At 42.9% G+C, this 20442-nt stretch overlaps 1 protein-coding gene across 6 annotated transcripts; it reads left to right on the forward strand.

Moving 5' to 3' along the window:
• Positions 1–16943: 16943 nt before the first annotated feature.
• On the forward strand, positions 16944–20442 carry LOC104597513 (ETHYLENE INSENSITIVE 3-like 3 protein). Of its 6 annotated transcripts, none has more exons than XR_016078587.1 (4): positions 17104–17466; positions 18096–19925; positions 20011–20122; positions 20207–20442. XR_016078587.1 is itself a non-coding variant. In XM_010259092.3 (3 exons), exons 1-2 carry the CDS (start codon positions 17432–17434, stop codon positions 19891–19893), a joined length of 1833 nt encoding a protein of 610 aa, XP_010257394.1. In that variant the 5' UTR covers positions 16944–17431; the 3' UTR covers positions 19894–19925; positions 20011–20210. The 6 variants fall into 6 exon arrangements, 4 of the variants coding, with proteins under 4 accessions (XP_010257394.1, XP_010257396.1, XP_088747518.1 ...); XR_016078588.1 differs by having other exon boundaries at positions 20014–20122; XM_010259092.3 differs by having other exon boundaries at positions 16944–17466; positions 20011–20210.

Raw genomic sequence — 20442 nt, forward strand, 5'->3', positions numbered from 1 at the left:
AAATTAGGGAATTAATCAAAACCATGAAAAATTGCTCCCTTAGCTACTAGCTTTTATATAATAAGGCCAGAGACAAGATAGCAACTTATTAAACAAAGCTATCATGGGTGATGAGGCTCACCCTCTATAAATTACACTCCACCAAATTGGTGGAATCACGTATCAATCAAGACAATTGGCTAAAGAACATTTTGGATGAGGCTAGACCTAATCTACCAAGTTGGTAACATAAAATTCTAGTATATATAAGAGCTTCTTTTGTGTGGGGATCTATCAAAAAATAAATATGTATAATAAACCAAGGCAGGACATTGGTAATGATTTTTTTTTTTTTTTTGACACCAAAAAAGATTACTCCATTAATTAATCGAATGGGTCAATATACACTTGCTAAACCCTTCCATACTAGATATCCTTCTGTATCCTCCCTACATAGTATGCTAGATTATGAACTAACCAGTTCTGCTCTCTATTTTCATGGTCAAAAAGATCTCAAAGTTGCAAAAGTAGTTGAAAAAAGGATGCCCGGAAAAGTTGCAAATGTTGTAAATTCGTAGGGCCTCAGGTTCCTGATTGGGAAATAGATTTTGCTGTCTTATCATTTGCTAGCTTGTTAGATACATTCTCTTCCTGTTTGATAATATAAAATTAATAGATAAATAAATAAATTGAAAACAAAAAGGAAAATATAAAGAAAAAGCTCCCACATGGTTAATCCGACTGATAAATATGCAAAACCCCACATGGGTAAATTTCAATGTCCTCCCCTATGTTTTCAGAAAAACTTCACTCACTTCCCTCTTTTTTTGAAAAAAAAATGTTTAAAAAATAGAAAAGAAAAAGAAAATTTTATTTAAAATGCGGGTTTAACTATGACATCAAAAGATATGATACTGGAAAAACTTGTAACCAATCAACCAGGATCATAAAAAAAATAACCAATCAAGCAGATTTTCATCAAAATTCAAGGGGGCTTTAATTAAGTCAAACCCTTTCCTTTATCATGTTTTTCCACCATCATAGATTTTTCCTTATTATCCACTTTTCCATTCACTCTTTCAAAGTTAAGCTTTAAAAGTATTTTAGGAGTGTTCATATTCCCCGCTCATCTCACCGGACTCTACCCATAATCCACTGCAGTCACACATTTCACCTACGCCCACATCACTGACAACATGCAAATACACAATGTATGACTGTAATGATAGAGTGTGGGCGGAGTTTTATGAGCAGGAAAATCTGGTGTCTGTATTTTAGGGTTTTAAAATTTTACATGTCATTTTGATGAGGTGAATGAAATAATGAAGAGATATGGGGGTGAAGGGAGGAGGGAGGAGGGACTGAAAGAAATAATCTTGGTCCTCTTAGAATCTCTTTTACACCTGGATGAAGAATTTAATTATGATGTATTTGATCATTTTAACTGCATGCCAATTCTTAATTTTCGTTAGTTTACTTTTACAAAATATATATTTTTATATTGATAATATTTAATTATCATCATTCTCAACCAACCACATCTTTTGTTGCACACAATAGTGGAGTTCGGACAGATTCCCCACAATACACCCCCTCCATGGATTGTGAACATTTCCCGGGGCGCTTGTGGGGCACCCCTCTCAATTTGGAATAGTACATGCACCATAGGTTTTGCCCTAAATGAATCATATCCATTTAAGAGGATATTTTATTCCTCCCCCACCCCCCCCCCCCCCCCCCCAAAAAAAAAACAAAAAAAAATCCTTGTATCCATTTAAGGAAAAAACAAGCTAGTGTTATCTTCTTGCAGGGAAAATGATTCTTACAAAAAATTTATCAGATGCAACTTTTGTCACATCAAATCCAATACAAGCGACTAATACTATTGGAGTTTGACTCCCATATCCTATCCGCATATTGGGTTTCATTCGATTAATAATAATACAAAATGGCCCCAAACGTGAGGGTCACTAGCAGAACCAATATCCCACCCCTTCCTTTTTCTTTGGCATAAAAATTGCATTAATGAAATCTATTATTTTATTACATTAATTATATTAATACATTAGTAAAATTTATTTTTTTGATTACATTATTTTATTTCACTTTTTTTTTATCAAATTCTATTCATCTCACGGGTTCCTGTTAGTAATAATATTCTAAATCAACTTGACACCCATATTCTATCCTCATATTGGGTTTCATCTAATTTCATGATAATACAAAATGGCCCAAACGTGAGTGTCCCTTGCGGAATCAATATCCCACCCCTCCATACTTTAATCAAATATTCTATTTTATGAAGGGGATTAATTTCTTATTTTATCAAAATGGTGGGGTCAGAAATAATTCTTTCGTGATCATGTAGCAACTCTTTTTTCTCCTCTTCTCTGTTAGTTAAAGTAGTTATAATTTGTATCCTGCCAGAAGAACGGGAGCATTTCTTTTGATTTATGTTATTAACTTGTTTATTGGGAGAAAAAGGATTTCATAATAAGATCCAGTGCAAGAGATAACCATATCATCGGTTATGACTCCTTTTGGTATGGAGTTGGAGTTGTACAAAGAAAGGGCTGTGTTAATTAGAGTAATAAAATTGGTTTAGGGTTTTGATACTGTAGATTCTCTCAATAAAGCATCTGCTTTGCATAAAGTCAGTCGTGTTATCTCTTTAGAATGAATTACAACTGGAGCTCGGCTTCTGTCGGGGCAAGTCGGTGCTCGCACCATTCGAGCACCCTTGCAATTGCAATTGGGAATATCTGCCATGAATTAAGTCACATAATTAGATATTCCCAACGCAAGGCTGTACAGGCTGTTGGAAAGGATTTTCACCTGATTCAAGCCGGACTCTTATAACTTGGAGACAGTGATGAAATAGTAGGATCAAATAAGTCTATATTTGTCTTGTAACCTTTTTTAGAGATGGTCACGAGCCGACCTCTTTACGAGTTATTTGAATTCGGTTTGGCTCGGTTTTAATCGAGTTTCGAGTTGAATTCAAGCTCAATTTATAAGCTTGTTTATTAATCAAGTAAGGCTCAATCTCATAAATCGAGTTCGAATAGCTACTATATACATATAATAATAATAATAATAATAATAATAACTAATTATTATAACTCTTAGTTTTTTAAATATCAAATAAAAATATTTTTTATATACAATTTTTTCATTTTTATAACATGTTTCTCAAGTTGAATCGAGCTCGAGCATAGGAGCTTTTGACTCGAGCCAAGCTCGAATAACTAGCTATTCGGCTTGAATCCACCCCTACCTCTTTAAGACCCCGTTTAGTTTGTGGGAATAGGGGTTTGGATTCGGAATCGGAATGGGCTACTTTGATTCCAACTGTTTGGTTGGGCAGAACCGGAACCCCATTCTCATTCTTGCAATCTTGCTTGAATGGCATTCCCCCATTTGAGGGAATGGTCATTCTCTGCCCCTCTCTTGGAAATGAAATCCTATTCCTGTTGACTCTCATTTCCATTCTCATTCCTATTTGAACCAAACAGATTATGGGAATGGACCATTCCAATTCCGATTCCAACTGTAAACCAAAGAGACCCTAAGTCTTCGTGGAAATAGGGGCCTGGAATTGGGATCCAATTCCTAGTCCTGGTGGAATGGTATTTCTTCATTTAAGTGAATGACCATTCCCTCCGCCTCTCTCGGGAATGATCATCCATTCGGGCTGATTCCACTTGTTTGAACCAAACAGGTGGGAGGAATATATCATTCCAATTCTAATTTCGATGGATATTTGATTCCGATCCTGACTATGAGCCAAGCAGACACTAATTTGGCCCTGAGCTCTAGGAAAGAGCTGTTCAGAGTTCAGTCACTAAGGGGTATTCTCCAATTTGAATGTTCTTGTTTTTCAAAGCAAAAACATTTACTGCATCAGAAAAATATATTGTTTTTGTTGATGACATGGCAGTTTAACCATTCACACTAAGAAACACCTCCTAAATTGTTCAATTAAGGACAAAAAGTAGAATGGAAAATGAGAAAAGCAAAGTAAAAGAGAAGAAAGCCAAACATGAAATCCTGGTCTGGAATACTTGTAACATAAGTATATAGCATCAAAATTAGAGTAGACAATACATGCTACCAGTGTTGCATGGACCCGCTGGATTAACTTTTATGGGGTCATGATGGACACTTTTGAAACGTATTTTTCTTCTCTTTGCTTATATATTTGACATAAACGAACCGTCCATGACTGCAATTTTTTCCAGTAAAATATTATTAGTAACAAAGGTGATATTTTAGATTGAGTTTGGACAAATTTCAGGATTTATGTTTTTAAAGCTTCAAATCACAATGCCCCAATTTTAGGGCTAGTTTGCGAGGGTTTCAACTTTGATTTAACTGTTTTGAAAAAAACAACTAAAAGTAGTGTCATCGGAAAATAAGGTGCTGTTTGGGTAAACTTCCACTTTTGTATTTTTAATACTACGAAAGTATAAAGCACAAAAAATGTTTTTATTTTGGTATTTTTGTTTTGAAAACCGTTTGGGTAAAAAAGTTTGTAAAGTATGTTTTCCGGAACAAAAGAACAATTTCCTGTTTGGTAAAAGCACATTCTTTTGTTCTTCCGGTGACGGTTTCCGGTGGTTTGGTGGCTAAGACCGATGACAACGGTGTAACTCTAGTAGCGGTGAATGGAGGTAGGGCCGAGAGTTGTATTGGAAGGTGGTCACACGTGACCACCCGTTCGCACGAAAATGAAAGTACTATTTCACCGAGTATAAAAAGTCGATTTCATGCTTTTGAGGCTTTTGTACTTTTAAAAAAAAAAGTATAAAAGCAAAATCACAAAATATACAATACAAACACTATATCGTACTTTTTATACTTTGTACTTTCAAAAATATGTAAGTAATTTATAAAAGTCTATCCAAACAGGGCCTAACTTTCTTAGCTTAACAAAATGTATTTGGGCTTAAGACAAACCACTACTTGAAAATCATTCCAAACAGGTTGTTAGGTTTTGTGTTTTGGGGCTTACAAACTCAAAACGCTTACAACACTTCTGTGACACTTGTATTTATCACACATCCCAAAGATAAAAAACAAACTTCCCACTAAAAACTATCTTATTGCTAGAGGTTTTAAGATCGATCCAGCTTGTGCTCACTGCGGAGTAGAAGAAAATATTAACCATTTATTTGTTTCTTTGTGATGCTTGAAACATATTTGGAATAGAATGGTTGGTGACCTTCCAGTGTCGAGGACCTATGATGGCAATCCGGCCAGTCCTAGTTGTCAACGACCTTGCCTTTGATTAGAGCAACAGGAGGCCTGAAACGGAGAAGAAAGTGGGGAATCTCCAAGGAGGAACCTGGTGAGATTACTTCGAAGCTCAAGTTAGTATTCTCTCAAAGGCAAGATAAAACCAGATGGCACAAAGTTCACATACCTTGTTCTTGGGGGCTAGAGAGCCTTTTATAACCACTTCACGCACTCACTCCTAAGCTTCTGTCAGGTCGGGTATGATTACTTCTGTGCTTCTACTAGTTCGGGTGTCATCACCCTTGCTGGGGCAAAACCGCCACTTCTCTCTTTGTCGGAGCCGTCTCTGTAACTGGAGATGGTGGTGGCAGGTAGCCGTTGAAGTGCGGCTGTCAAGCGTCAGATCCCAAGTCAGTCAGGTGTGCCGCCCCTGGATACGGACTCCTTCGGTGTCAGGTACGGTGGTTTGATTAGTTCGGCGCCCTAGAGGCGAAGTGCTGGAGTGGTGTGTGAGGTTAAGTCTTGAGTTTGGGTATAGGTGTGGCCCGAACTGCCATGGGGCAGGCCAGTTCGGGTTGTTGCCCTTTGTGTTCGTAAGGCTCGGGGCCCAAGGGAGAGCTCGGGCTCCTTACGGGGAGTTCGGGCTTCTTGCAGGGAGTTCGGACCGCTGGTTCCTCCTTTCGGAGCTCGTGCCTTGGCGTGCTGTTGTGCCGAGCTGTTGCCTTTGCCACGTGTTGAGTGGTTACGAGGTCGGGCCAAATCTTCCTTCATCAATTTCCCCCCACTCCTCGTGCTAAGGGTCTTGCCCTGGCGCGGGGAGTTCGCGAGGTGGTGGGCGGATTTGTCCCGTACTTCAATTTGGTTGGCTGATAGCGTGAGGTGCGCGTCATCAGGATTTTCAAATGCTAACAGACATGACAGTGCGCGCTTTATTTCAAAATTCAAAAAGCGCACCGTTGGGAGACGTGACAGGGGGCGTCTTTTCAAATTTAAAAACGTGCCGCTGCCGCCTTTAATGCGAGGGGACGTGCGCTGGCGCATTTTTTAGTTTCAAGAGACGTGTGGCCAGTCACGTCTCGGTCTCAGGAGACGTGCGGTCTGTGCGACTACGGGCCGTTGGATTAGCTTTGATCTGAGCCGTTGATTCTCGGTTACTGTGGGTATAAATAGTGGGGGACCCCAGTCACTGTCATTATCCTGCGTTTTGCTTCTTGAGCTCGCATCCAAGTTTCAGCTCGCATTCAAGCCTTTAGCTCGCGTCCACATTTCCATAGTCCGTTTGCTTTTTTTTGGGTGAGTACTTTCCTGGAATCCTTCTTTTCCTTCCAATGTCGAGCTCGGATAGCTCAGACAGTTCTTCAAGGGGGTCGGACGCAGGTTCTACGAACCGAGTTGCATCCCCCGACAGTCCTAGTGAACCTAAGGTAGAACTCGAGGAAGAGTTCGAACCCGTAGGCCGAGTCGCCTCGGGTAGTTTGGCGTCCTCTTCTCGTCGAGGTCAGACGTTAGACAAGTTTGGGCCCTCGACCATGACGCCTGAGGGGCTTCACTCCCTTATTACCCAGTTTCACTTGCCTAGGGAGTACGCCTACTTCATACCCTCGGGCAGTTTCCCTTGGGAACACGGTCCTGATGAGATCGTGATATTCCGGGAGCAGCTCGTTGCGGGGTTATGCCTGCCTTTCCACCCCTCATTGTTGAGGTTTTGAACCACTTCGGCGTTACTGTCGGCCAGCTTCACCCGAACTCCATTCGTAACTTAGTGGGTACAATCTCCCTATTTTGCGAACAGGTCTTGCCTTTAGACCTGGAGATCTTCTCTTCCATTTTAATGCTTAAGAAGCAAGCGGGTCCCCTTCCTGGGTGTAGGCAGGCGTATTACCTGTCTCCTCGCCCGGGTTTTAAGCTTTTACACGAACTTCCCAACAAGGTCCCGGCGTGGAAGCGGGACTACTTCGGGGTGCGAAGTGCATTGGGGTGGCCGTTCCAAACCGGGTGGGGGATGGGCATGGCGAAGGGCCTCCGGCAATGGGCACGGCTTGGGCTAAAATGCCATCATTATCTGTCGGAGGCCAAGCTCATTGAGGCCAGTCTGAGTTCGGGTAGGTTTCTTACTTAGAGGTTTCTTTTGTTTTGCTCTGTTCTTTCATTTTTTTTCTGATGTCGAGCTCATTTTGCAGGTGTGATGGACCTAGAGAGGACTCGTGGTGGGCACTTCACGGCATGAAGAGGAGAAATCGAGTCGCCAAACGAACTCGTGCCGAGCTGCCCCGAGACGCGGAGCCCGAGGTACCAGACTACCCATCTGTGGATCCGCCCAGGGAACCCGAGATGGCCCCTCTAGTACATGAAGTGGCAGGGGCCCCTTTTGCTGAGGCTACTTACACGGGGGCTCCCGCTTACTCTGAGTCTGCTTACACGCGAGCTGGGCCCTCAGGCTCGGGAGCCCAAGGCGAGTTCAGGAGCGTGTTGTCACCGAACCACGCTCTTCAGAAGAGTAGGGAGGCCATCTATCCTAAGGAGGTCGCAACATGGACCAAGCTTCCTTTGAACCAGGTAGCTTGTCGTGCTGCCACTCATGCCATGGTGGTAAGTCAGATTTCTTGTCGGGCTCTTTGCTTTTATCTTTCTTGCTGTCGTTCTTTTGATCATTTGTTCTTTCCTTTTGGTAGGTGAATTCTTCTATCCATGCCTTAGCGGCCCAAGTGGAAAGGAGCTCGAGGCAGGTGCAAGCTGCCGAAGAGGCTTTCCGTGCTACCGAGGTGGGTTCCCGAGCTGCTGAGGCGGCTGCTCGCGCTGCACAGGCCAGGCAGGCGAGGTCTCAGAGAGATGTCGAGGCCATGGGAGTTGTGGTGAAGCATATGGCGGACCTGAGGCTGGATTTGCAGCATCAGGATGAATACCTTCAAGAGGATATCAGGAAGAGGACACCGATCTTTTCTCAAGGCATTGAGGATGCCAAGAAGAAGGCCGTTGATGAATACATCGCCTCGCCGCGCTTTGATGACCTGATGGTGGACTCGTACAGAAAGGGCTTTAAACTAAGCCGGTGGATGATCCGGAATGCATACCCCAAGCTCGATATTAGTGCGATATCCACTTCGCGCATTACTCAGGAGATGGCCGACGCCGCTGATGGTGAGCCGGATTCTGAGGGCGAGGCAGGACCTTTGGGTATCGTTGAAGTGCCTTCTGATGGTGAAGAAGTACCTCCAGGCCTGTGATTTTCTTTTGATTAAATGTACACACTATTATTATTATTATTTCCTTTTTTGAAATGTACACAAAGTCTTTTGCAATGGAATGATTTTTCTTTTGATTAAGTGTTGGTTGCTCTTTCTCCCGAACTAACCGTATTTGTCGAACTGACCATATGCCCGATCTGTTTTTTGCCTGGGTTACTGTACTCGTGCGGCCTGTTTTGGTGTTAATACTTAGCCTCTGAGATGCTGATGCCCCTATTATTTCGTTGTCAACACTTGCCTATGCCGAGGTTTCTTCGTTAGCTCGGCATCCTAGCCCTTAGGCTCTGGTAGCGACTTTGTCCACTTCACTTGGTGGTCTATAGGTAATATCGCCTTAAGTTGACGACGTTCCACGCTCGGGGTACTTGTTTGCCCTCTAAGGTTTCGAGCTCGTATGCCCCCCCGAGCGCTCTCCTTACTCTGTAGGGCCCTTCCCAATTTGGTCCAAATTTGCCCACGCCGGGTTTGGGTGCCACGATCTTACGGAGAACCAGGTCGCCGACGCGGAAGCTCCTCTTCTTTACTCTGGCATTGTAGTACCGAGCTACTTTTTGCTGGTAGGCTGCTGTCCGGATGTGCGCGAGGTCTCTTACCTCGTCTAGCAGGTCGAGGTTGGTACGTAACTCGTCTCTGTTTGTTTGATCGTCATATGCTTCTAGTCGCAGTGTAGGTACTTCGATCTCCATCGGGATTACTGCTTCAGTGTCGTAGGTGAGGTTAAAGGGGGTCTCTCCCGTGGCGGTTTTTTCCGTAGTTCGGTGAGTCCATAGAACACTTGGTAGCTCGTCCGCCCATAACCCTTTAGCTCGGTCTAGTCGTGCTTTCAGTCCGCGGAGGATGGCTTTGTTCATTACTTCTGTCTGACCGTTATTTTCTGTCTGTTCATTACTTCCACAGGTACTGTTATTTTCCCGAGGGGCCTGACTTCCTCTCCGCTGAAGCCCACTAGAGGAGTGTTCACGGGCTTCAGCTCGCTTCTCTGCAGCTGTAGCTGGTCAAATGCCGACTTGAAGAGAATGTCTGCCGAGCTGCCCGAATCCACAAGTACACGCCTGACCTCAAAATCGCTGATCCTTAGTTTTATGACAAGTGCGTCATCGTGGGGGTAGTGGATCCCTCGCGCATCGTCCTCCGTGAAGAAGATCGGTTTTTCTGTCTTCGGCCTCTTTGGAGGGTTTTGTTCTTCTCGGGCTGCTTCGCGAACTGACATCCGGGCCGCTGCCGAGGTACAACTTGCTACCACCGTACCCCACTATCACATGGATGGTTCCCCGAACTGGCCTCTCTTCCGGAGGCTGTCGTTGCAACGGTTCGGCCGGCCTGCTGCTGGATTCGGGGGCGTCCCTTCCGTGCTCCCCTTGCCGACCTGCCTTATTGTTATTATTATTATCATGTTGTACAAAATTTCTCAAGTATCGGCGACGGATCTCATCCCGGAGATTATTACACTGTTCGGTACTATGACCGTGATCTCTATGGAAACTACAGTACAAGTTTTTATTTCTCTCGTTTGAGTTCCCCTTTAGGCGAGGTGGCCAGTTTACCTATGGGGCATCTTTGATCGTCATCAAGATCTCGGTCCGCCTCATGTTTAACGGGGTGTAGTCCATCCGAACTGCTAAGGGAGCTCGGAATGGCTGGCTCGGCTTCGGCTCCCGGGCCAGGTTTTTTCTTTTGTCGACTGGGTTGGAGGGCTCGCCTTCCCTCTTTCTTTTCTCGATCCCGCTTCCGGTCCTTTGGTTGATCTCTTCCTCTGTTCTCATGAACTTATCCGCGAGCTTGAGGAATTCGGCCACGATTGCGGGCTGGTTAGCTACCACGTGCCATTTGAACTCCTTGTGGGTTACTCCTCTCTTGGCCGCCGCGAGCTGCACCGCGGGGTCCAATCGCGGTATCTGCAAGCCCGCGTCATTGAATCGCTTGATGTAGCCCCGGATAGACTCTCATTCCCTCTAGACTACTCCAAAGATGCTCTCCTCGGTTCTGGGGCATCGCTTGCTGGTGACAAAGTGCACGGTGAAGACCTGCACGAATTGGGTCTAGCTTCTTATCGACCCGGGGGCCAGGTTCCTTTACCAAGTGCGGGCCACCCCCTGAAGGTGGTGGTGAAGGCCACACACATGCACGATTCACTGGCCCTAGCTAGGTGCATTTGGGACTGAGAGAATTGGGGTCGAAGGACCCGTCATACTTGTCCAAAGGTGGGAGCTTGAAGTCTCTGGGCATGAGGACTACCAGAAGTTCCGATGCGGGGGGGGGGGGGGGGGGAAGTAACTGAGAGAATCGAGGTGGCTTTTACCTCGTCCGAGCTTGTCTCTTCTTTACCTTTGAGCTCGGGCAGGACACGGGTGGCAGTTTGGCAACTTCGCCGGCGCCTTCGTTGCTGAGTGGGCCTGGTGCTGGCGCTGCTGGCCTCTGTGTTGCCGAGCTCGATGGGCCCGGGCTGTTGGTAGTCTGCCGCTAGGATGCTGAATCGATTCTCTGTCAGCGGAAGCTCAGACTTGGAGTGTTGAGATATTAACTTGGCGGGCAAGGTGCTTGACCCACCGGCGAGCTGCGAGGTGGGGGTGATTTTTCTTTCCCCTCAGCCCGGGGATGAGGCCTGGCTCTTGTGGGGGTTCTGAGGTTGGGAGGCCTCTCCTCGGTGATGGCGTCCACCCTGAGGGGAGGGCTTAACCGGCTTTGGAGCAGGGTGCCGAGGTGGAAGCAGTGGTTGGTTCAGAGGCAGTTGGGGGAACTGCTGCTGATAGTGATACTGAGAGATGTGGTGTAGTACTTGGTGCTGTTGGAGCTGATGTTGCATTTGGGCTTGCATTGCCCGCATGCATTGCATCAGGTCGTCCAACTGGTTCTGGCTGGTTGCTAGGGGGACAACAGTTGGTTCAGCAAAGGTTGTTTCGACAGGGAGAGGAAGGGAGACGTTTATGGCAGGAAGGTTCACTGGCGCCAATGTTTGTGACGCATTCAGGCTGGGGATCCCATCCACCGGAAGGGGATGGTGAACTGTCCGATGCACACCACGGGGACTTGAAGTTGTTCCCCGGTGGTGTTCATCTCCGTGCCACGTCCGGCATTGCTGGAAGAAGCCATGGGTGTTGGGGTTTTTGGAAAAAAAAGAGGTTATGAGAGTTTTAGAGGGAGGCTTTTAGAAGCGTTCCCACAGGCGACGCCAATTGATGGGGCGCAATCCGGCCGGTCCTAGCTGTCAACGACCTTGCCTATGACTGAAGCAACAGGGGGCCTGAAACGAAGAAGAAAGTGGGGAATCTCCGGGGAGAAACCCGGTGAGATTACTCCGAAGCTCAAGTTAGTATTCTCTCAAAGGCAAGATAAAACCAGATGGCCATTGAAGTGCGGCTGTCAAGCGTCAGATCCCAAGTTAGTCAGGTGCGCCGCCCCTGGATACGGACTCCTTCGGTGTCAGGTACGGTGGTTTGATTAGTTCGGCGCCCTGGAGGCGAAGTGCTGGAGTGGTGTACGAGGTTAAGTCTTGAGTTCGGGTAGAGGTGTGGCCCAAATTGCCATGGGGCAGGCCAGTTCGGGTTGTTGCCCTTTGTGTTCGTAAGGCTCGGGGCCCAAGGGAGAGCTCGGGCTCCTTACGGGGAGTTCGGGCTTCTTGCAGGGAGTTCGGACCGCTGGTTCCTCCTTTCGGAGCTCACGCCTTGGCATGCTATTGTGCCAAGCTATTGCCTTTGCAACGTGTTGAGTGATTACGAGGTCGGACCAAATCTTCCTTCATCAATATTCTTTAATGATAAAAATGTAAGAAAAAAAGTTGTTTGCATTCTTTGGTTCATCTAGAAGAACAGGAATAATCTTGTAATGCTCATGTTATTATTAATAGAGCAATGGTCTATTGGAAGGAAATTAAAGAAACAGGTCCTGGCATTGGGATCAACAATAGTATGTCTTGGACTCATGTTGAGTGGTTCTGACCTAAAACTAACTGCATTAAGATAAACTTTGATGCTACCTGCTCAAATAATGAAAACTGCGCCATTGGATGCAGTGCTAGATATCATCAAGGCAAAGTCCTTGAATTTAAAACCCTCAGGATTGGAGTCACGACGATTAACCTTACAGAAGCGTGGGCAGCATGAGAAACTATTAGTGTTGCCATCAACTACAAGGACTAGCAAATAATCATCGAAGTAGACTCAAAGATTGTTATGGATTGCCTCAACGGTAGAATCATCCCTTCACGGAGATTGGATTGCATCATCAAGGAATGCCTGAATCTTGTTGACTTCTTCAATTTAGACATCAAATTCAAGCATATTTACCGGGAAACAAATCAAGCTGCTGATTAGTTAGCCCACAAAGCTCTTAATAGTCAGGGAGTAGGGGCTCTATGGCTTATGATCTTAGTTTTATTTGTGATGAGGATGTAAGGGGAAGAACTACCCCCAGGCTTGTATAACTCATCTTTTTTCATAAAAAAAAAACAAAGTTTACTCAGAAATATACCCAATACTTTTTTTTTGTATGTATAAAATGCGAATTAAAAACCTTTGCTGATGTGGCATTGTGATATTTTTTTTTCGAAGGAAATGAAAGCAAAAACAGCCAATGTAGTGGAAGACCATTTACCCTTTCCAATGGACATGTATACGAGTCCAAGCTTTTGTTCTAATCATTTTAGAGCAAATGATTATCCTCATCTCATGAGCCATGACTAGTTCAATGTTGTTTTTTATTTTTCAAATTAAGGGGCATTTGCAATTTGGCTTATCTAGCATCCCATGCACGCAGCAAGGAAATCCAAATCCTCATGTGTTAATAGAAAACTTGAATTCATTCCTCACCTCAAGGCTCACAGTCAATGGTTCTCAACCTATATATCAACTTTATTTTCTTGTGGGTTATTAAGTCCCATTTGGTTTGCAGAAATAGTGGTATGGAATTGGAATCAGAATGGATTACTTTTATTCTAACCATTTGATTGGGCGGAACCGGATTTTCATTCCCATTCTTGTTAAAATGACATTCCCCTATTTGAAGGAATGACCATTCCCAGCCCCTCCCTTAGGAATGAAATCTCATTCCTGCTGATTCTAATTATCATTCCCATTTCTATTTGAATCAAACAAACTATGGGAATAGACCATTCCAATTCTAATTCCAAAAGATTTCGATTTCAACTCTGATTCCAATTCCAATTCCAACTGCGAACCAAATGGGCCCTTAGTTTCAATCCATTTCCATATATTAACTTAGACAGTGGCTCACTTCCTTGCCATTGCATTTAGCATGATAATAGAAAGATGCCAAAGCAAAATCCAAGATCGGATTTTGTTCTCACACCATATTCACAGCACTTGCAGCTATGCATTGGAAATATCTCAATAATTGTATGTTTTCATTCATGGGGAGATATTCCCAATACACGGCTGTACGTATTGTAAGGGCGGTATGAGAACATAATCCAGAATTGAAGATTTCAATCTAATCCATCAAAACTGCACCTCACCCATGTACCCACTGACCACAAAATCTATCATCTATTTCACTAGAATTTAAATATATGATATAACAACTTTCGTTTATTTTTTTTTGGGTAAAAGATTAGCAAGATGATATCATTAATAATAAACACAGTTACAACATACAAAACAAAAGCAATTAAGGTCTAAGTCTTGGTTGGCCAGATCTTGAATTCACTCGAATGGATCTCTATTAGACCTTTCCTAACAAGCACGTGCGCTGCAGTATTACAAGATCTATTTACATAGCCAAAAAAAATAGCTAGATCATGAGTCAGTAGCTTTATATCTAGTTTGCATCCGAAAGCAAATCCATATTTCCAATTTTAAGCGCCTACACCAAAAGTTGATAGTCCGTCCTTGTACATACTCAAAACCTCCAGACTATTGACAATCGCCATTGCTTCAGCTTGAAGGGGAGATGATGCTGTGGATTTACCAAAAACTGCAGTTATTACTGCACCAATTTCATTCCTTAGAATTACACCAAAACCTGACCTGCCAATAGGGGTGATCATTTCAGCCCGACCTGGCCCAGCCCGGAAATTCCAGGCTTGGGCCTGGGTTTTGTGTTCAGGCCCGGCCTGGGCCCAGGCCCGGGCCCACATCAAGCCCACAAATTTTAGGGCTGGGCTTGGGCTTATCACTTCAAGCCCGACCCGACCTACATATATTTAAATTTACACATTTTGTGTATTAATGTATACGTATGTATACATGTTATTTTATATTATATTATATACTTTATATATAAATATCATAACATGACATGTATAATTTATATTATATGTAACATTTTATATTATATAATGTATAAAATAAGCTTATATGCATGTTACGTCATTAAATATATAGATATGTAATATTTTATATGAGTGATATTGGCCCAAAATCAGGCCTAGCCTGACCCGGGCCTGTATAGACTTGGGCTTGGGCTTATGTTTCAGGCCGGGCCGGGCCCGGGCCTAAGCTATAGCCCTTATCATAAGTGTAAAGCCCGGCCCAACCTGACCCATGATCACCCCTACCTACCAGGACACAAAAACTCCCATCCACGTTCAATTTTAGTCTCCTTGAAATTGGCGCTTTCCAAAAAGAGGGAATTTTCTCACTAAAGTTTTGATGTTGAGGAGAAGAATTTTACAATCCTTATGGGGAAGTCATGACTCACTCCCTCCACATCCTGTACACATTAAAGATAAAGCAAGTAAACAAGTTTCCAACCAGATGGAAAACCAGCAATTGAAGGATATGTTCTGTCTACTTCTCATATCCATAAAGCTTAGACGAGAGCCAAATCAGGCAGCTTTTGCATAATCACATTACAGTTTCAACGACTTGTACCTTCACAGTCTGGTCCGATCTGATTTGAAGAAAATCTCATGCCAAAATCAGTAAATTATGATATGAGAAATTTATACTTCAGAGTATACAAAGCCCAAATAACATACATCACTACATATTATTATTATGGTTTACTGTTAAATGTGATTTATGAAATTCAGACAACCGGACTGACAATTAATAATAAACCGAATTCTTAAGTCGAAAACAGACCAAACCATCAATAATTTCAAGGGGCAGGATGGATTTATAGGGGGGCTATAGTAGATTAGGAGGGGTTGTAATTAGAAGTGTAAATCGGGCCATGCTGCCTGTGGCCCGGCATGGCGGTTTGTAAGCCGTGCCAGGTTCGACACGATTGTGCGGATTGTGCTGGGCTTAGGGTTTTAGGTCCACGTGTTAGATTGGCACCGAGCTGGACGTACTGCTCGTGGTCCAGCTCGTAGCACGCCCAGCACGACTAGTGACACGACCCATATATATTATTTATATATATATTATATAAATTATAAATATATAATAATATATAGTATATGATATATTCATAAAATAAATATTTTTTTAAATTTTATTATACTAATTTATTTAATTATTGTTTATATAAGCAAATTGTATACACTAAAATTTGTATAAAATTAAAATTTTAAATTTATTGTCAACTTTTTAAATAAATAGCTTTGGACCGATGCATGGCCTAACCTGAGCCGTGGGCCTTGCCAAGCCGACCCCCCAAGTTATCTTAGGAAAGGCGGCAAGGCTCGGTTCGACCTGCTCACGCTGGCCCGGCCTAACCTATTTTACACTTCTAATTGTAATTTCAGATTTTTGAGGTAAAGTGTATTCCACTTATCCCTAATTTCAATTTGGGTTGACTTGATTTTAGATTTTAGCGGTTACTCGTGCTTGGTGCAACTGCATACCTCAATGCCATCCAAGTTGGATCGTGCAGGGTTTGTGCCCGCAACATAAAATGAAAATTCAACTTAAGCGGTAGATTTGCGTGCCGTGTCGCTTATTGTTCTCCACGAACATAAACGGAAGTAGGGATGCAAACGGATCGGACCGAATTGGAATCGGGGTTTATTCCAATTCGATCTGACAATGTTTATGACGGGTCCCATTCGATTCGATCGAATGTGATAGGACTTGATCTAAATTTAAATTTTATTGGATTTTTGGATTTAATTTGATCTGATTTATTTTCTTTAAAAAATAAATTATACCTTCTTAAATAAAAAAACTAAAAATATAAATATCTTTTAATTATTTTCATTATATATATAATACATTGGATTGGAGGGTGGTCCGAATTTGACCAAATAAGCCGATCCATTTGCATTATATGGGTGTCGAGTAGATTCCGATCTAACAACAGAAAACATGCGCCACCTATCATGCATGGGACCCATCTTTTCATTAAATAACGCCGGATACCTTTTCGTTGAGACTCAGAGGGCATTAAAGTATTGGCTTATTAGGAAGAGGTGAATCAATGAAGCAATGATATAAATATATGAGAAAAATATAAGAACCTTGTTTGTAGAATCTCCTTGATAGCCGTTGGATCGATCTAAATGTAATAACCAATTCTGGATGTGATGATTTAAGGGCTCTTCAACTTCTTTAACTGTTTGTTTGACCTTGAATTGAATCCAACAGTTGATAATTAGATTCCTATGAATGGTTTGATGCTTAGGCGTTTTCAGATTTTCTAATGGTCAAATCTTTACTGAATCAGAAAGTAATGGAAATCAGTGTCGCCACACACACACACAACCAGGCCTTGAAAAGCGCACTGGGAGTCTGGGCTTATCGTGACTGTGACTTTGCGAGGGAGGCCGCATGCCTTCACTCGCCTAATCGCCTTACAGAATCCCTCCCTATTCTCTCTCTCTCTGCTTTTTTTTTTTGTATATTTTAATTTTGTTTCTTATTTATTTTGGATTTTGGTTCAGTCAGCCAATTGTTTTCTTTCATCGGGTCCTCGTTTGCTCCACTTCTGCAGAGTCGTTTTCGATTTTCCGACCATATTTATTCAGCTTTCTGCTACTTCTTCGGAAGGAGGAGGAAGGAGGAAAAAAGAGGAATCACGAAGAATTCGTCCCATTAGGGTTAGCAGGTCCTATCTGCAAGCCGACGGAGATGGTGGATTTGGAAGATGTTGCCGCTGATATTTGGTATGGGTGTTGAATCTCTCATCCTGCAATTCTTTTCTTTCTTTTTTCCCCCGGTTTTCGATTTTAGCTCTGTAGTTTCATGAATTTTCTGGTTCTTTTACTTTTGGTTTAATAATAAGAAATCATTGTTTCATTGGGTATTTTTTTTTTCTGGGTTCTTCTGAATTTCTGCGAAAATGAAGCAAGTGCCATATCCCACTTGGAAGATGTTATGCATGATATGAAATTGTTGTTCTTTTTGGTATCTTTAAACGCTTGTAGATTATGTAAATATTGAGAATTGGGGTTGGTGGGTTGATTGGAAATCATTATACAAACTACTGCAAGGAGCTAAGAGATCCACAATACAAGACATGGTTGCGGAGATTTATCTAATGTTTCGTTATTTTGCCGTACTCTCTTCCAAGTTTTGTTTTTGTTATTTTCTTACTTTTTGGTTTCTTTTCAAGTGTCTTCTAGTATAGAATCTTATTGAGATCACTAGGGAGAATTATAGTGTCTAAAATAGAGAAGGGAAACTTGAATCAAGTGACGAATTGGGAGTCTATCTTTTCTTTCTTTTTTCCCCATTTTTTCCTTATCAATTCTTCATTTCTGAATAAAATGGAGCACCTTTTGATGGTTGCCAGCGTGTTGGGTGACAGTTCGGATCTTGACGTTGACGACATCAGGTGTGAAAATCTAGCGGAGAAAGATGTTAGTGATGAAGATATTGAAGCGGAGGATTTGGAGAGGCGAATGTGGAAGGACAGGATCAAGCTCAAGAGGATCAAGGAGAGACAGAAACTTGCGGCCCAACAGGAGAAGACCAAGCCAAAACAGACATCTGACCAGGCTCGGAGGAAAAAAATGTCTAGAGCCCAAGATGGGATCCTCAAGTACATGTTGAAGCTGATGGAAGTTTGCAAAGCCCGTGGCTTTGTGTACGGAATCATACCCGAGAAGGGGAAACCCGTAAGCGGTGCCTCTGATAACATACGAGCTTGGTGGAAAGAGAAGGTAAAGTTTGATAAGAACGGACCGGCAGCAATAGCCAAGTTTGAAGCAGAGTGTTTAGCCATGGGTGAGGCAGAAAATAAGCGAAATGGGTTCTCCCAGAGCAGCCTTCAGGATCTTCAAGATGCTACTCTGGGCTCTCTTCTGTCATCCTTGATGCAACACTGTGATCCTCCGCAGCGAAAGTACCCATTAGAGAAAGGTGCCCCACCCCCTTGGTGGCCAACGGGTAATGAGGACTGGTGGATGAAATTGGGATTGCCCAAGGGTCAGGTTCCACCTTACAAGAAGCCCCATGATCTAAAGAAGATGTGGAAGGTTGGAGTGCTAACTGCTGTGATTAAGCACATGTCCCCCAATATAGCAAAGATCAGACGGCATGTTCGGCAGTCCAAATGTTTACAGGATAAGATGACTGCCAAAGAAAGCTCAATTTGGTTGGGGGTGTTGAGCCGAGAGGAAGCACTTATCAAGCAGCCAAGCAGTGATAATGGTGCATCTGGCATAACTGAAATGCCTCCAAGCAATTGTGGCGGAAGGAAGGAGGCTGCAGCAAGTAGTGACAGTGACTATGATGTTGATGGTGTCGATGATGGTGTTGGCTCTGCTTCATCTAATTCTAAAGTTGACCAGAGAAGCCAACCAATGGATACAGAACCTTGTGAGGAGCCATGCAACAACTCAATCCATCCTTCTAATGATAAAGAACAAATCAAAGAACAACGCAGGAGAAAAAGACCTCGTGGGAGCTCAAAATCTGTTAATCAACAGAAAGAACCTCCTCAGAATGAGGATCTACATGGGGATCCAAGGAATGTTCTTCCGGATATGAAACAGAGAGACTTACAGTTGGTTGGATATCAAATGCAAATAGCACAGCCTGAAAATGATCCCATCTCATCTTTGAGGCCTTTGGAAAATGATCTGGAGATACAGCCCCAGTTACCGGAATCTGGGCTTATCAATCCATCTGCCATTCCTTCTGCTATTGAAACCATGTCGCAGAGCATGTTTGTCGATAGAAGACCCTTATTATATTCAGCCGTGCAAAATTCTGGGTTGCCTCCAAGACCTAACTACATTTTCTATGATCCATCAGCAGGATATGGGCTACCTCAGGATAAAGAGCAGCATGAAATGGGAATAGCAGATCCACAGATGAGAACTGAGGAAACAGGAGTTCATGTACCACTTCTACATGGAAATGCAAATGAGATAACTGGAGGAGATATAGGCCATTATGTAAGTGATAGTTTCCACAGTGAGGAAGATAAACCTGTTGAAAGCCATTTTGGGTCTCCACTTGATGGCCTCTCATTAGATTATGGAGGATTCAGCAGTCCATTATTTGGACTTGATGGCACTTGTTCATTAGATGCTGACTTAGATTTCTCACTTGATGAGGACCTTATCCAATACTTTGGAGCATAGGCTGTGGAACCCATTATTATGGAGCACAGAGTGTAAGTGATGTTTCTATATGACCTTGCATTTGATCTTGTTGCTTGCTCAAAATTATGCTCTTATGTTCTTTATTTTGATTTGTAGAAGTACTGCTGTAATGGATCACAGGCCACATCTTCTACTGCAGGGAGGAAAATGGACTTTTTCTAATCCATTGGACTAGTTGCTAATTTTGATTTTACCTGATCAGAAAATTGTAAGTAATTCCAAGAAAAAAAAATGTATAATATCATCCCTTATAATTACAAGAAAAAATGAAGCATGGTTCTTTATGTTTCAGTTCTTCTAGGTTGGGGGTTCATGTAAATCTGTGCTTACTGACTGGCTCAAAAGTAGAAGCCATGATTTTTCTACCATTTTCCTCAGAGAAGATGTGTTCAAACTAAGATTTTTTTATTGGAAACGGTAAGTTCATTAAAGAGAATGCAAATTACAACTGTCAACCCCTAGAATAGAGTGTCAAACTAATATATAAATGTTGAATGATGAGTTTTGCATGCTTACTGAGTTTGTTGA

This window comes from Nelumbo nucifera, chromosome 7, assembly GCF_055504915.1.
Source record: "Nelumbo nucifera cultivar China Antique chromosome 7, China Antique-T2T, whole genome shotgun sequence".
Taxonomy (NCBI): domain Eukaryota; kingdom Viridiplantae; phylum Streptophyta; class Magnoliopsida; order Proteales; family Nelumbonaceae; genus Nelumbo; species Nelumbo nucifera.

Bases quoted from the DNA above. Each gene is read 5' to 3' on its own strand.
- LOC104597513 (XM_010259092.3), top strand. From the start codon at position 17,432: ATGGTGGATTTGGAAGATGTTGCCGCTGATATTTG. The intron at 17,467-18,095 runs GTATGGGTGTTG...GATGGTTGCCAG, and splicing joins GATGTTGCCGCTGATATTTG to CGTGTTGGGTGACAGTTCGG.